The following is a 16,593-nucleotide window of genomic DNA, read 5'->3' as shown; positions in this document are numbered from 1 at the left end:
GAACATAGCCTACCCAAATAATTTTAGGCCGAAGCCGTAAACACGGCATGTTATGTCATAAATAATGTTATGATGACAAATACGCATTTGTCATCATAGATGATTATAGTAGATACACATGGACTTATTTTTTGACACACAAAAGTGAATGCTTTAGGTATTTCTCTAAGTTTTGTAAACTTGTTCAAAATGAAAATGATTTTATGATTTCATCAATTCGAAGTAATCATGGCGGTGAATTTCAAAACCATGATTTTCAAGAATTTTGTGAATCTAATGGATACAACCATAACTTCTCTACTCCAAGAAATCCTCAACAAAATGGAGTAGTAGAAAGAAAGAATAAAAATTTACAAGAAATGGTAAGAACCATGTTAAAAGAACATAGCCTACCCAAATAATTTTAGGCCGAAGCCGTAAACACGGCATGTTATGTCATAAATAAAGTTCTAGTAAGACCCTTACTGACCAAAACTCCTTATGAGTTGTGGAATAATAAAAAACCAAATATTTTATTTTTTTAAAGTTTTTGGGTGTAAGTGTTTTATCTTGAATGAAAAAGATGCCTTAGAAAAATTTGATGCTAAATCCGATAAAGGAATTTTTCTTGTCTATTCTTCTATTTCTAAAGCATTTCATATCTTTAATAAAAGAACTTTGATTATAGAAGAATTTATTTTTAATGAAGTTTCCAAAGTTAAGAAAAATAATTTTGATGACGATGTTAGTTTTGATACCTTGAATTTAAATGAAACTCTTTCTCCATCTAGCAACTTAGATGTATCTACTTTTGAAACATCCTTACCCAAGGATTGGAAGTATGTAGATGCTCATCCTAAGGAGCTAATCATAGGAGACACATCTAAAGGGGTTCAAACTCGTTCATCTCTTAAGAGTTTTTATGCAAATGCTGCTTTTCTCTTCCAAATTAAACCTAAATGCATTGACGATGCCTTGAAAGATGATTCAGGGTCATCGCAATGCAAGATGAGTTAAATCAATTTGAGAAAAATGAGGTGTGAAAGCTTGTTCCTAGGCCAAATGACCATTTAGTTATCGGTACTAAATAGGTCTTTAGAAACAAACAAGATAAATTCATGGTTAGAAACAAGGCTAGATTAGTGCCCAAAGGTTTCAACCAAGAAGAATGTATTGATTACGAAGAAACCTTCTCTCCTGTGGTTCGATTAGAAGCCATAAGGATGCTCCTTACCTATACTAGTAGTAATAATTTTAATTATTTCAAATGGATATTAAAAGTACTTTTCTTAGTAGTTTTATTTCCGAAGAAGTTTATGTTGAACAACCGCCCGGATTTGAGAATCATGATTTCCCTAATCATGTGTTTAAATTGACTAAAGCTCTCTATGAATTGAAACAAGCCCCAAGAGCTTGGTATGAGAGACTTAGCTCATTTTTAATCCATAATAATATCTCTAAAGGCAAGGTCGATACTACATTGTTTATCAAAAATTTTAAAAATAATTTTCTTATCGTTCAAATTTATGTTGATAATATTATTTTTGGTTCCACGAATGAATCTCTTTGTAAATCATTTGCTAAAAGTATGAGTCTCGAATTTGAAATGAGTTTGATGGAGGAATTAACTTTTTTTTTAAGCTTACAAATCAAACAACTAGGTAGTGGTATTTTTCTTAGTCAAACAAAATATGCTTTAGATTTGCTAAAAAGGTTTAATATAGATAGCTCAAAGGCTATCAATACTCCTATGAGTACCTCCACTAAGTTAGACATTGATGAAAGTGGAGAAAGCTTTGATCAAAAAGCTTATAGGGGTATGATAGGAAGTTTACTATATCTCACTACAACTAGACCAGATATTATGTTTAGTGTAGGTCTTTATACTAGGTTTCAATCTAATCCTAAGATATCTCATCTTAAAGCAGTTAAGAGAATTCTTAAATATCTTAAAGGTACCATAAATCTAGGATTATGGTATCCAAAATCCAAAAACTTTGAACTAATTACATATGCTGATGCGGATTTTGCTAGATGTAGATTAGATAAAAAAAGCATATCCGGAACATGTCAATTTTTAGGACACGCACTTGTTTATTTGTCTTCAAAGAAACAAAACTCGGTTGCACTATCTACAACGGAAGCTGAGTACATTACAGCTAGTGCATGTTGTGCACAAGTTGTGTGGATGAAAAACACTTTAGAGGATTATAAGATTTATCTTAAAAATATTCTCATAAAATGTGATAACACAAGTGTAATATGTTTAACAAAAAATCTCATTCAACACTCTAGAACTAAACATATTGATATTAGGTATCACTTTATACGAGATCATGTTAATAATCATGATGTAATATTAGAGTTTATTGATATGAAATATCAATTAGCCAATATCTTTACAAAACCTTTAAGTGAAGAACAATATGATTTTATTATAAGAGAGTTAGGAATATTAATTTGTCCAAATGCATGAATTTGATGTATATCTTTTCTGGACTATCTTTTTGTATCTCATAAATGGAGCTTTCATGAACTTATTTCATTTTTATCTTCCTTGGTATCAAGTTTACTTCATACTCTTGTTCTATCACTTAATGATTTTTGATACACTCAATCACTCTATGGATTTCATTGACAAATGCATCTCTCACAGATTTATCTCTTGTGAATTTTTAATGAGAAATGAATTTGATGTGATGCTCCTCTCATTATGAAGGTTTATTCATGGAATTTATTTTATCCTTCATATGATCATGAATTCTTTCTTAACGAAGGAAGAATTTTTATTTTTTTTATGAGATGAACACTTGCAAGAGTGAGGAGTTGATTTCACATGAATATCTTGATCCTTATGAAAATTGAAGCATGATTTAATGAAACTCTATTATCGTTTTTGACTTGATTCAAATCATTTCACAAAGTTGGTTCTTAATAAATTTCCTCCTTCTCTTCTTCATGCAAAGTTTTGATGATAAAAAAGGGGAGAAGTTGATGGAAGCTATCTCTTTAAATGTTTATAACTTTTAATGTGAGAATTTTTGAATGATATGATTGGTATCGTCAAATACAAATTGAAATGTGGCATGAATTTTTACCACACTTGCATTGTTAAATCGTTCTCCTTTTTGTTAATGATAAAGGGGGAGAAATAATACCAAAATATGGTAAATTGATGACAAATGCATGTAATGTATTTCATTATATATACTTAAAATGTTTACTTGAAAATTTTCTTCATTATGATAAGATATCTAGAGCTTAACTTGCTATTTTACAATTAATATATTGTCATAGAATGATGAATTACTATCATTGTCATCTTCATATTTGAAATATCATACTTGAAAATGGATGTCATGCCTTGACATCATTTTGAGAATATTAGATCATGATAGGAATCATGATGTGCATATTGATAAGTTTAATGAACTTATCTTACTAGTTTGTTTCTTGAATTCAAAGGCCTTGAATTCAAGAATGTATTTTCTCTAGTATGGCATATAGATAGGGAGAGTTAAGGTTAACTCCGTCATCAATTGATTGTCATCATCAAAAAGGGAGAGATTGTTGAATCTCGGATTCTGATGATGAAGTCAATTGTAAATTGTTTGATCTAATTTATATATTGAGAAAAGTGTGTAGGATTAACTACGATAACAGTAAGATATAAAGCAGGGTTTGTGCCGGAGTCAAGATCGAGATCTCATTGGGAGTTCGAGAGTTCGACGGAAGTCTGGACGTTTATCGGAAGTTTTGCCGGAACCAACCAAGAAGTCCAGGAGCTTGCCAAAGAAGCTCATCGAAAATCACCAAGAAAATCATCGTAAAGTCTAGGAGCTTACCAGGAGTCCACCAGAACATTGTCGAAAGTTCGTCGGATGTTTGTCGGAAGTACGCTAGAAGCTCGCCGGAAGAGCAATTGATGCACCGGAACAAGCAGCACTATAATCATGTCTTAGTTATCATAGTTAGAGTATAAATTAAGTTAGGATTGGGAGGTGATCCTACTAACTTAATTAGGGGCCAATTGGGCCCTTAATAGGACTGAATTGGGCCGAATTGAGCACCTAATTCAGCCCTTGAATTCCTAGCCGGTGGTGGCACCGCCTGGAAAGTAGTGCCCCCTAGGATTTCTGAGCAATGGTACTGCCGGTAGTTAGTGCTGCCAGCAATGGTACCGCCCCTGTCAGGCGGTGGTACCACCAGAGCTCAGTCTCCAAGCTCTATCAGGTGGTCGTATTGCCTAATGTCAAGTGGTGGTACCGCCCAGTAATGGCGGTGGTATCGCCAGCACCCCGAAAATCCAGGATTATACACTTTTTGGCTTCATTTTTGAAGCCATTTGGGCCTATAAAAATCTCATCCTTTTCTGCATAAAATGACACAAAAGCATTGAGATAATCTTGAGTTGTTAGTGTGTAAAAGTGTTATAAACAAGTGCTAGAGTTCTCCTCCTCCCTTTCTAAGTTTTGAGATCATTCAAGAGATGTGTGAGACTTGTAAGGGTTCTCTCCTAAACCCGTGAAAAGGAGAAAGCGCTGTAAGAGGTGGTTGGTCTTCGCCTATTGAAGGAAGGCTTTTAGTGGATGCCGGTGACCTCGATGGAGAAGGAATCCAAAAGTGGATGTAGGTCACAAAGACCGAACCACTCTAAATTCTGGTTTGCTTTTTAATTTGTGCAAGTTTCATTACTACAAGCTACATTACCTTCTTACTGCCTTCTCTATAGTCACATACGCTTTCAAGTTAAACTCCTTACGAAATGATTTTCATCGGAATCCATTTTAATCAAAACGTAGACTTTTAAAATTTTTCGCTACACTAATTCACCCGCCCTCTTAGTGCTACTCTTGATCCTAACAGCATCTACCATGTGAATCAATGCTAGAGAGGAGGGTAGTTGACCTCCTTCATCCACTTCTATGGATCTGGGATTTTACAGGGATATACGATCTCCCTAGGTAACAAATCTGCCTTAACACGCGTGGTTTTCGCTTTATGTTTTCGGTTTTACGCATCAATCTTCACACGACGATGAAACCCTTTTCTTTAAGAAATCTAGGATTTTATTTTTTTATTATTTCACTACGCATATGATGCTATGTCTAGATTTCCCAACTATGATATTTTTCACTATTGTATGTAAGACACTATCACTAAGTAGAGGGAAAAATGAACTCTTGCATCGAGGGTATCATAGGACAAGCAAATAGGGCTCGGCGTAAGGTCAAATGGACACTGACTGGGTTAGGGGACTTGTAAGTCGAACTTGGTTAGGATAGAATACTTAACTCGCAAGTGATCTAAAAGTGATGCACTCACTACTGAATCATAGTCATGTGAGCTTTTCCTAGACTCTAAGTCCCAAATAACTTTCGGGTTCATCGGAACTACCTCCCCCAATGAAGGGGTGGTCAGGACTTCCTCCGCCCTTAAGTTGTCCAAAGTTAAAGCATGGACCTCGATCGTCTGGTGGCCAATAGATCAAGAGGAACTTGTACGAGAAAGGAGAGACATCTCAACTTGAGGAGATAGAAGAGCAGAATGATAGAAGACCAATTTGTTGCTGAACCGTCGGGACTACAAGAGACTCGAGGACCAACTCGTCATATAGGAAACTAGAACGAAGCAAAGAAGATTTCTAAAGAGGCTCTAGAGGCTTAAATGGAGGAATGAACCTCACTCGTATAGTGAAGAGGGATTTATAAGGAGGAAGCTGATATCTCTCCTCTCACGATTGAAACAAGTGTCCCTTCCAAAGGGATGCCATTGAATTAAGGACCGAAAAAACACCGGATAAAAGATTTATAATGTATCAAACGAAGGATCCAAAATATGCCAGATGAATGACTCAAAAAGCATTGAAATCTATCACGACAGAGGCATAAGACCAAATGTACTCGAGACACGAGTTGGAAAAACCTGACCTGTATGAAGAGAAATCCATCATGACGAAAGTGCAAGGCCAAATATGCTCAATGTGCATAAGTCAAAAAAACCTGACCCATGTAAAGAGAAATCCATTACAACGAAGGCACAAGGCCAAATGTGCTCGAGGTGAATAAGTCAAGAAAATATAACCTGCATGAAGAGAAATACGTCACGGTGAAGGTGCAAGGACAAATGTGCCTAAGGTACATTGAGTCAAAAAAACCTGATCTATGTCAAGAGAAATTTGTCATGACAAAGGCGCAAAACCAAATATGCTCATGGTGTGTGAGTCGGGACAACCCGAACCGTATGAGGAGAAATCTATCATGGCAAAAACATAGGGCAAAATATGTCCAAGGCACATGAGTCAGAAAAACCCAACTCACGAGAGAAAATCCCAAATGCTCTTGTGTCGGATGAACTAAATGTCGCACTTTGAGCCCCTCTCGAAAGAGCCCCACAGTACGCCTTGGAGGGAGGGAGAGAACAAATGATAGGAGATATATTGTCGACTAATCATATGACACATCACCACCATATGATGCCTAAAGAGAGGAGAAGACGAAGATTCCTTCTTATCATTTATGACCAAAAAGTAATCAATAGCTTCCTTCTTGTCATTTATAACTAAAAAGATAATTACAGACTTCCTTCTTATCATTTATGATCAGAAAGATAATCGCAAGCTTCATTCTTGTCTTGACTAGATATAAAAGTTTTATCTTGACTAGATATAAAAGTTGATCTTTAACACAAAGAAAAAGGACAATTGAAAATTACTCGCACTTGTATACCTCGGGTTACTAACTTGGGCACCAGAGAGATTATATCAAAAAAAATTTTGATCTCAGTCTTCGTGAAGGTGACACTTTAGAAGCTCATCGTTTCCACCGTAGAGGTGCTTCGGGCAATCCTACACATATGGATTCGGAGTACGTTGAATTGACCAAGATATTGATAATATTTTTCTCTAACATGATATAATAAAATAAAATGACATAATACCTATCTTTCTTAGATAAAAGGGAGTATTTGCATGGGCACAACACAAAACGATTGTAGACGATGGAATGGAATGATACTGATTGCGTTGTTAATATTGCATGAAACCCGCTCATTGTCGATTGGACCTGTTCGATCGCTTTATACATATGATTGCAATTGAACTGGTTAGATGACTTTCCACAAATTAGTGATTTTTGAGCCCTTTGACTCCGCTCTTTTAAGGTATGTTCGTTATTCACTTCGCGACTCGTTTAAGACTAACCAATTCATGCATGCATGGGTTGGTTGGTTGGTTGGTTGGTTGGTTGGTTGGGATATTTGAGAACCATAACAAATCCTGATATATAAAGTTAGCAAACAAATCATATCCCAACACTGGGATATACTCCTACAAAAGCAAGACTGCATATGTTAACCCTCCCCTCCGCAGACTCCATAGCGACGCGAACACGTGCACAGGATACACCATTTTTATATATTTCTGACCCTTTTCCATACTTGTAGCTGTGACCACCCTTTTCTTTTCTTCCCCCTTACAAATCCAAGTATCAATTGATGAATCCAATTCAGACAATACACAGAAAGCTAACATCGTTTGTATTATATGTCAATTACGGAACGAAGCTTGACTGGTGTATATTTAGATATTTTCCCACAGATACATTTACAAGTGTGTATTTTAACTTTGCAATCACATTAATCTAGATGTGTATAAAGCATAGCAGTGTCATTTTCCCTTCTGAAGCTTTCTTTCAAGTATGTAATCAGTGTAAGCTCTCTGCTGATTCTATCTAATAGAGTAGAATTTGTATTGATGCATGGTTGGTGTTTATGCAAAATTGAGTTCTTCCCTGCCATTTTATCTTGCAAAATATAAAAGAGAACCAAGTCATTCAGCACTAATTTCAAAAGGAAATGAACAATGTACTTCATTTCAACAAGAGGACAGTATTCATAGAAATAAACAGAATAAGTCAATTAAAATCAAAAACATAAAAGAGGACAAGTCATTCAGCACTAGCTTGGAAAGTAAATGAACAATGCACTTCATTTCAACAATAACACAAAATTTATAGAAATAAACAAGAAAGAAGAAGTCCACTAAGATAATTAGAATTAAATTTCTCGTGGAGAAACAGAGACCATTACAATTCAACAACTGATGAGGTCCAGTGTTTGAGGTTCATGTATGAGGCAGCGGCCAGAAAGAACTTACTTGACCTTTTTCACAAGAGTGGATGTCCTGAATTTAGCATCATCCTTGATAAAGCTCCACCAGAGGTATGTGAGGGGAATGGTGGTGGCATGCCAGAGAGCATGAGCATCTACATATCCATGAAAAGGAGGGAAGTCGTAAATCTCCAAAAGCATTGCAAGAGCACATCCGATCATAGCTGTCCACAGCTTGAAGCGTGAGGGATGACGAGTTACACCACCCCAGATTACCCACATCAGAATCTGAGAAACACCCATCACAAGGCACACTTTCATATTCCACCCTGGCAAAATAAAAGAGATCAGCAAAAACTGGGAGACATATAAATGTCAATTTCTGCACTGGATACTTTGTGGACAGAACTGGCTTTGGAACAATTTCATAGAGATTTTAATTCGGAAACAAGCATTTATCTGAGACAAAGAACATGCTTAGTCTGGTCAGTCTTTCACCATACAAACCACCTATATTGACCATTATGTAGTGACAAGACAGATCGTTTATTTCAAGGGTGGAACCAAGATATAAATGCAGGAAGGGCAACAGACAAATCATTGTAGTTTATTTCCATAACACGCATGGTAATATTACAGAAATTTAATTAAAAAATACACTGGACGAGAAAACTGAGTTTGAGTGTGAATTTGGCCCATTGATTGGGAAATCTATGTGGAAATCCTACTCAGTTTTATAGTCAGTGTATTCATTCCACATGGCAACATTATTTGGAAGAACTGCATTGGTTAGGATTAAAGGATACAGATCCACACATGTAAGTACCTATATAAACAGATATGGATAGTTATGCTAATTTAAACATATAAACATACCTGTACATCTCTTTAGTGTCAATTTGATTACTGTGTTATCAAATAGTATTACTTCTAAAATTTCAGTTTTCCATATTGCTCTCATAATAGTTTACTACATGATGATAGATACAATTCTAAATCATAAGCAAGTTGCTGATTTAGTAGCCAAAGGAAAAAAATGGAAATCAAAGGTCATTTTCTTCTTTAGCTTCAAGGATGTTGGTAAGCAATCAAAAAATTGATTCTCCTATGAGTATCACTAGGCTACATCTGATCAAAAGCCTAGAAATCAAGATTGAAACTAGAATATTACAAGAGAAAAGACAACTCATATGCCTCACTAGCAATGTTTGGTGCTGTATCCAGTATCCACTAACAAATATTACTTGAGATTCCAGTCATCAAACTCCCACATACTGAGGTAGTGGAAAAGGATAGTAGGAATTAGTTATCGTACACTGCATCTCTGATAATACAATCAATTGGTACAGATGATTAGGACAAATTCTTTCAGCTAATACCTTGACATGTAAGCCAGATTCCAGTAAAGAATAAAAGAAAAGTGAGAGCAAATGCACGAGAATCCTACCAATGTAGGATTCAGGGAGAGTCAATATATATAGACTTATAAATGCAAGAAAAGAGACTTTTCGCAACTAGAATCCTAGTAACCCAAGTGAAGAAAGAGCAACCTTAGGTTGACCCTCTTAAATCCTTATAAAATATGTGTGCTTAAAATCCATGGAAATAGTTGCTACGTAAAGTGGAAAGTGGAATGTATGCTCACAAATGTTCTCTCAGGCTAGGATGAACATGATCCTGCCTTATTTTGCTTTACAAACTAAAAAAAAGAAGAAAGTGAAATTATACAATAACTAATAATCATCATCATATTACATATCATTGAATGAATAGCAACAACAAATGATAACGTTCACAAGTAACCAAAACATATGCTGCCCACATAAAGAAAGAAAGATAGCTATATTTGCAATCAAAAGAGAATTTGCAAGGAAACCTGTAAATGATAAGAGACCTCACCATAGTCCATTTCATAGAAATTGAGGTACAAGATATGTGTTGTCACAAAGGCTAAAATTGGGGCAGCAAACATAACCCTTGAAGCCTCATCCTTCACATTGAATATCCTCAATAGAGACAAAATGAGAGAATATCCAAGTACAGCCACAGCAGATGAGTAATCTAACTTTTCCGTCAAGTCAAAATCTCTGTAATAGGTTGATCGCCATCACCAGGATCAGAAAGTGGGAAAGCAACACATGGTGCACAAACACTGGAGTTTATTTGGAAAAAAGATGCATACCGAGTATGGAATATAGCACTCCAATACCAAGCATTCATAGACAATAACCCATATATATGCCATAAGCCTGTGTACTCATAGTATGTCCTCCGACTTTGAGGCCTAAGAGGCAACTTGTAAGATACTAAGATGAAAAAGGTTAGCCAGCCAATGAAATGCATCAACAGATTGAACGCCGAGAGGACAGCAGAAAGAGGCTCCTGAATAGAAAACGAGAACAAAGGAAACATGCTAGAAGAAGTAACCAAAAAAGCAATAGAATAAAATGAGTTTAACAAACCACAAGGGATTTACAAACCTGGAAAACAAATACACGTTTGAACGGCCATTTTCCATGATATTTAGCAGGACCCAAACCAAGTTTTTCCCTTTGATATTCACTCTGCATCATACAGTAGTAACGGCAGTCGCTCCTGCAGTTCAGTTGTTTCCACTGCAAATAAAGTGGCTTTTGCATATACCATGAACCATTGAGAGGGACATCAGTAAATGAAAACTTGCAGTGCTGGATGGCATGGTCCCCAATATTTCCAGTCTTTTCGCATTGCACAACACAATTTCTGGTATTTAGGTACATGTCATGAAAAGTGTCTTTAAGTTCATGGTAGAAATACTAAGCAGGTCCAAGAAAATACCTATGAGACAGGATCATTAGAAAAAAACGAGTAACCTTAAGGATGGCAGTGACACCTACATACACAGGCATCTTTACCAAAAACCTAAAATTAAGCTTTCTGCCATATGTATATATTCTAAACTATTGTGAAACGAAAAGCACATATCACCAAAACATCATATCCAGATAAAATTGCATGTGCCTTAATTGGATGCCAGTATTTCTGAATTAGTTGATACTGATGTTAAAATGACATTTTTCTCAGGAGTTTTGACAAGAAGGTATTCATTTTAGTATTGGAGCGCGCTGCACCTCGAATCCACCAGTAAAGAAAACTTTCTCCTATTTTTGGCTATACAGGAAGTAATAGTTGAAACTCCAAAAAGAAAATAAGCAAAACAATATATGTGAGGAAAAAAAAAAGCCAAAATCCACATAAGAACCAATTGGAGGAGCATTGTCGCTTATAATGTCAAAAGAAGTAGGTTTCTTAAGCATGCTGGAGAGCATCTAGAGTAAAACAACACAAAAACATGCAAAATTTTCAAGTCACAAGTAAAACCAAGTCATGTTGGGTGAGAGCCACAATGTGCCACAATGTGACTGATAGGGGCACATTGGTTCTGTTGACCAGAGTGAAATCAAGAATGCAGTAACTGAAAGGGTCATATGCAAATTCGTAGCACTAACTATGTCAAATCAAAATCTAAACACGATAACTAAATCCAGTTTGTCTTGGGTCCTAAAAGTGCTATTCCATTGCCATGATGATAAAAACACCTTTGAACCAACATTTTATAATGTAGTTAAGATGTTATTGACACAAGTTTTCACTAAGTGTGCATAGTAGTATACAGATGTTTTGTGATCCTAAAGGATGTCACTAGTTTCATGTTAGAAGCCAACATGACCAAAATGATGCAAAACCGAAATGCAGAATGGTTAACATCCTCAAACTACAAAAATCTTGTGATTGTTGATAGCGCCACTTATATAACGATGATAAATGACAAACTAAAAGAAATATTATAAGTTCACATCTTTCAAGAGAAAAATAGAACTCTTTTTAAGCAAAAAACCTAATGCTCAAATGATTATTCATAAAAGGAATGGCTGGTGGCATCAAAAAATATGAAGCAATGGAAAAATAAAGTCTTAAAGATATGTTTTCTTATCATAGAATAAACAAAAGGAGTCATAGATTCGGTCTATGGATTTTTTAATCATGTAAAATTGACGATGCTATATGCATGTACATATAGCTACCCTTCACAAGGCAAAGTTTCCTATTGACTATACTAAATTCCCATTGAAATATAAAAGGACATACCCAGTGAATGAGGATCCTGCCAATGCAAGATCTGGGGAGGGTCAATGTTGACAGCTTTACCTTTAAACATTTAAAGAGATCGTTTCCGTGACTCGAACCCTGGCCTCCCAGGTCACAAATGAGTAACATTTCCATTGTACTAAGGCCTGCCCTCACTAAATTCCCATTTAAAGATAAAAATAGAATTGACATAATATTTATAACAGAGATTGATAAACATTTCTTCTCAAACATATAAAATCCTCAAAACTTGGGCATGTTTTAACCCAATTACCCAAATATAGACTCAGATCCTATCCAATGAAATGATCCTTGTGAACCTACACAATCCAAATAATGGTTCCTGTAGGCTTCATTAACCCAACAATAGAACCCATCTTTTGCTTCTGTTCTCTCTTATAGCAGGTAATCATTGAACTTCTTTCACATTGCATCAAGTTATATCCAATAAACTGGCTTGCCATAAGAAGCTTTTAAATGCTAAATATTTTTGGATGATCAAGAAAATCCATCAATGATCTTGCTATTAAAGGGTATGCAAAACTACTAAACACCCTAGTAACTTGGAATTTAGCAGGAGATGTTTGTTAATGTTCCTTAACAGAACAGCCCAACAATAGGGAACTGGTTTCAGGGATACCTTCCAAAGGTATGCACTTTTAGTCAGAGTTGAGCATAAAAGTATTAAATAAACTCATTTCATACACTGTTGAACATGTTCATTGTTTAATGTAATGAAAACAAATAAACTCTTTTCCATTGACAGACACGGAATGGGCCAAAGCATTAATGAAGCAAAGGCTTTGGGGCCTGGTTTGATTACTTCTAGAAGTTCTCATTTAAATGAGAACAGAAATGAGAACTTAAAGCAAATACCATCTAGCTATTCTGTTCAAATGTTCTCATTTGATGTAGATACTCATGAATCCTTCAAGCATTTACCCAGAGATACCCAATCCGGATGCAATCTCGGTAAACAGGGTAAATTGATCTGGATAACCTATATCATACAATAACAAACTCATACAAGAAAAAGAAGCTCATCATCCAAAGGTTCGAACTTTTAAGTGAGGACCAGAGCCGTCTTACCTGTAGAGCGGATCCGCGTCACCAGCGCTGGCATCGAGAACTCCAAAAAGGCATCCGAACGCGAGAAGAAGCGAGACCCATCGGCCGACGCCCATCTCACTCAAGAGCTACCTATTCAGACGACGATCAGCCACGACGATGAGGGATTCAGGGACAGATCAAGACCCAGAAGATTACTACGCCGCCGCACGGATTCACCTCCCACCCCCTACCTCTTCCGATATCGAGGCTTGAAAAGCGTCTGCTACAACGATCGAATGAGGGAATCCAAAGCAGCGGGAAGAACGAACGACGGCTGCGCGGTGATTCCGATTCGATCAAGAGGGGCGGCGTCTGCGAATTGGAGACGAGCGCCGGAAATACAACGAGTCACCGACTCGAATCATCCGGCTTGTATCGGAAAAGAATGGGATTAAAATAGTCAAGATTGTACCGTCCATTGTCCATCAAGGAGGTTGTTCCTCCTGATGGACGGTCAGTTTTTGGCTTGTGTGGTAGTGAGATGATCAGGGCCGATGCCGATATTTCTAATTAAATAAAAGTCTAACTCTAATTTAAATGTGATTAATAAATTTTAATAAGGCCAAAATATTATTCATAATAAAAGTATATAATAAATATTTATGATTGGCGTTACGCACAATCAAAGCAAGATATAAAAATGTTATATTTATCTCATTAAATCACTTTTCTTATTTCAACGTTTTAAAAGGTGACGTCACGTTCTCTTAATTTGATATATTGTCATTCAAATAAGTGAGTCAAACTCAGATTCAGCTCTTTAAGCTTATCCAATTATTTATTTATACACGATTTAAAATTCTCTCTCAAATTAAACTATTAATAGGTATGAGCTCGACATGATACATATATCAATATGCCTCTTCACAAGGGCTGTGGCAGCACATGCAAACCACTTGCTGTCTCTAAAATAATATACAGATACTCCAAAGAAAAAGATTGGTAATTAAGAACTTCAAATTACAGGCATAGATATAAGGAATAAGTTGGACTAATCGACACCCACAGGTCAAGCGGGGAGCAAAACAATCCACGTTGACTTTCTACAGAAGCTCTCCCCTTCACTGTCACCAAAATCGATGCAAGAAACATAAAGAAAGCTACTTTGGAAGAAGCAGTCACTCACCATCCATGGCTTGCAAGCAAAGTAACATGAAGTCAGACGGGGTAATTATCTCTGGTCCTTCTCCCCATGAACATGTCTCGTCCTTTGGGCTCACCGTCTAGGATCTGCTCTGTTCTTCCGTGTAGATGTTTCGATCCAGATATTATCCGTTCCAAATGATCTATCTGACCTTCCTTGAATCTTCGTCGGTCAGCGAGGCCTGAGCATAGCCATGAGAGGCCCACACCTGTTCTTGAGGGTCGGAGTAAAGAGAGGGGTGTATGGATTCACCCTGTTCTTGGCTGTGCTCGCGCTTCTGCTAAGCGTCGTTACGTTCTCCAGATTCTATTCTCAGAGCTCTCATTTGAGCATCAAGGCTTTTGCCAGTTATCTGAGCGCAGATCCCAGGCAGGTAGAAGGTGGAATCAATGAGACAGTGGATGAAATCATCGAGAAGATCGTCAAAGAGATGGCACATCTGAGGGAGACGACAACAGATCACTCCGAACTGATGCGCGAGAGACTTCGATACATCGGCTTCCTCACTGATATCTTAGGCCTGATGGGGTCTGTGAAGGAACCACTGCAGCACATCGGAAGCAGTGCTCATCTCCGGCCGTCAGGAACAGCGGCGGTGGTTCATCCCTTGTCGAGAAGCAACCAGCCATACGATGAGCTCGTCGAGTTCTTCCTGGTGGAGGAGGTAAGGAAGTACATGAGGATTAAGCCCAACAGGCTGGGGAAGCAGAACTTCATGGGCGCCAATGGAACCTTTGCGAGCATCGGCCACGCCTGCTTCTCCATGAAGGAGGAGATGGAGGAGTACATGGACTACGACGTCGGCGACTTCTGCGAGGACGACTGGAAGCAGGCGCAGCGTCTGATGGTGCACGGCTGCGACCCGCTCCCGCGGCGGAGGTGCTTCGCGCGGGCGCCGAAGCTGTACACTAAGCCTTTGCCCATCAACGAGTCCACATGGAGGTACCCCGACGACCGCAACGTCCGCTGGAGCCATTACCGGTGCAAGAGCTTCGCCTGCCTGGCTAGGAACAGCACAGGGAAAGGCTTCTTCAAGTGCGCCGACTGCTTCAATCTCACTCACCATGAGATGCCGAGATGGACGAAGGTGGTGTATATCGATCCCTCGTCGAATTCGACACCGGATTTCCTGGTACGGGAAGTGCTGCAGATCAAACCGGGGGAGATTAGAATAGGACTGGACTTCAGCGTGGGGACGGGGAGTTTTGCTGCGAGGATGAGGGAGTTCAACGTCACCATCGTCACAGCTACCATCAATCTGGGTGCCCCTTTCAGTGAGATGATTGCGCTGAGAGGACTGATCCCTCTGTACTTGACCATAAACCAGCGGCTTCCGTTCTTCGACAACACGCTCGACATCATTCACACGACGAGGTTTCTTGATGGGTGGATGGATTTCATACTCCTGGACTTCGTGTTGTATGACTGGGACAGGGTGCTGAGGCCTGGTGGTCTCCTGTGGATCGATAGCTTCTTCTGTCAGAGGAAGGATTTGGATGATTACTTGGAGGCGTTTAAGCTGCTGAGGTACAAGAAGCACAGGTGGGTGGTGGTGCCTAAGGTGGATAAAGATGGCCAAGAGGTGTTCTTCTCGGCCGTGCTGGAGAAGCCACCGAGACCTTTCTAGGGTGGCAAATCCTCTCTCTCTCTCTCTCTCTCTCTCTCTCTCTCTCCTTGCAAGTTCTTAATCATGTTGTTGAATTTAGATCTGTTCCATGTTGTTCATCAAATCTTCAGCTTGCCCTTTCATGCACAGAGAAGGATTTTACCTACTTGGTTTAGAACTATTGAACTAAATCATGTTTTCAATGAATGAAACGAATCAATGCTGCTATGATTGAGAAGCATTTGGATACTTGTTGAGCAAGGAGATCAATATCAAACAATCAAACCTACAGCTGCAAAATGAGTCTAACATCAACGAGCGTCGTTGACTGGAAAAGTGGAAGAAGAAAACCAGGAGAAATTATCTTATCATTTTGAATTCTATATTTTTAAAAATTACATTGAGATTCTTATATTTAAAATATTTAACCACGAAGCTTTAATAATTTTTTTATATTTAATTCTATAAAATTATCTTTTTAATCCTGTATAGAAATATTAATGTTTCACTTTCGTAA

At 37.7% G+C, this 16,593-nt stretch overlaps 2 protein-coding genes across 4 annotated transcripts; one reads left to right on the top strand and one right to left on the bottom strand.

Annotated features, from left to right (window-relative positions):
- Positions 1-7,948: 7,948 nt before the first annotated feature.
- LOC135627989 (uncharacterized) lies at positions 7,949-13,707 on the bottom strand. Of its 3 annotated transcripts, none has more exons than XM_065134490.1 (6): positions 13,518-13,707; positions 13,306-13,416; positions 10,569-10,830; positions 10,271-10,470; positions 9,988-10,175; positions 7,949-8,417 (listed from the first exon to the last, which is right to left on the bottom strand). In XM_065134490.1, the coding sequence occupies exons 2-6, from the start codon at positions 13,398-13,400 to the stop codon at positions 8,131-8,133; spliced, it is 1,032 nt and encodes a 343-aa protein (XP_064990562.1). In that variant the 5' UTR covers positions 13,401-13,416; positions 13,518-13,707; the 3' UTR covers positions 7,949-8,130. The 3 variants fall into 3 exon arrangements, with proteins under 3 accessions (XP_064990562.1, XP_064990563.1, XP_064990561.1); XM_065134491.1 differs by having other exon boundaries at positions 13,306-13,412; XM_065134489.1 differs by having other exon boundaries at positions 13,306-13,707.
- A 756-nt stretch (positions 13,708-14,463) lies between these two features.
- LOC135627988 (probable methyltransferase At1g29790) lies at positions 14,464-16,293 on the top strand. The gene has a single exon (XM_065134488.1). The coding sequence runs from the start codon at positions 14,664-14,666 to the stop codon at positions 16,095-16,097; it is 1,434 nt and encodes a 477-aa protein (XP_064990560.1). The 5' UTR covers positions 14,464-14,663; the 3' UTR covers positions 16,098-16,293.
- The last annotated feature ends 300 nt before the right edge of the window (positions 16,294-16,593 follow it).

The sequence above is a fragment of the Musa acuminata genome, chromosome BXJ2-11 (assembly GCF_036884655.1).
Source record: "Musa acuminata AAA Group cultivar baxijiao chromosome BXJ2-11, Cavendish_Baxijiao_AAA, whole genome shotgun sequence".
In the NCBI taxonomy this organism is placed as follows: Eukaryota; Viridiplantae; Streptophyta; class Magnoliopsida; order Zingiberales; family Musaceae; genus Musa; species Musa acuminata.
This window is presented reverse-complemented; position numbering and strand designations above follow the sequence as displayed.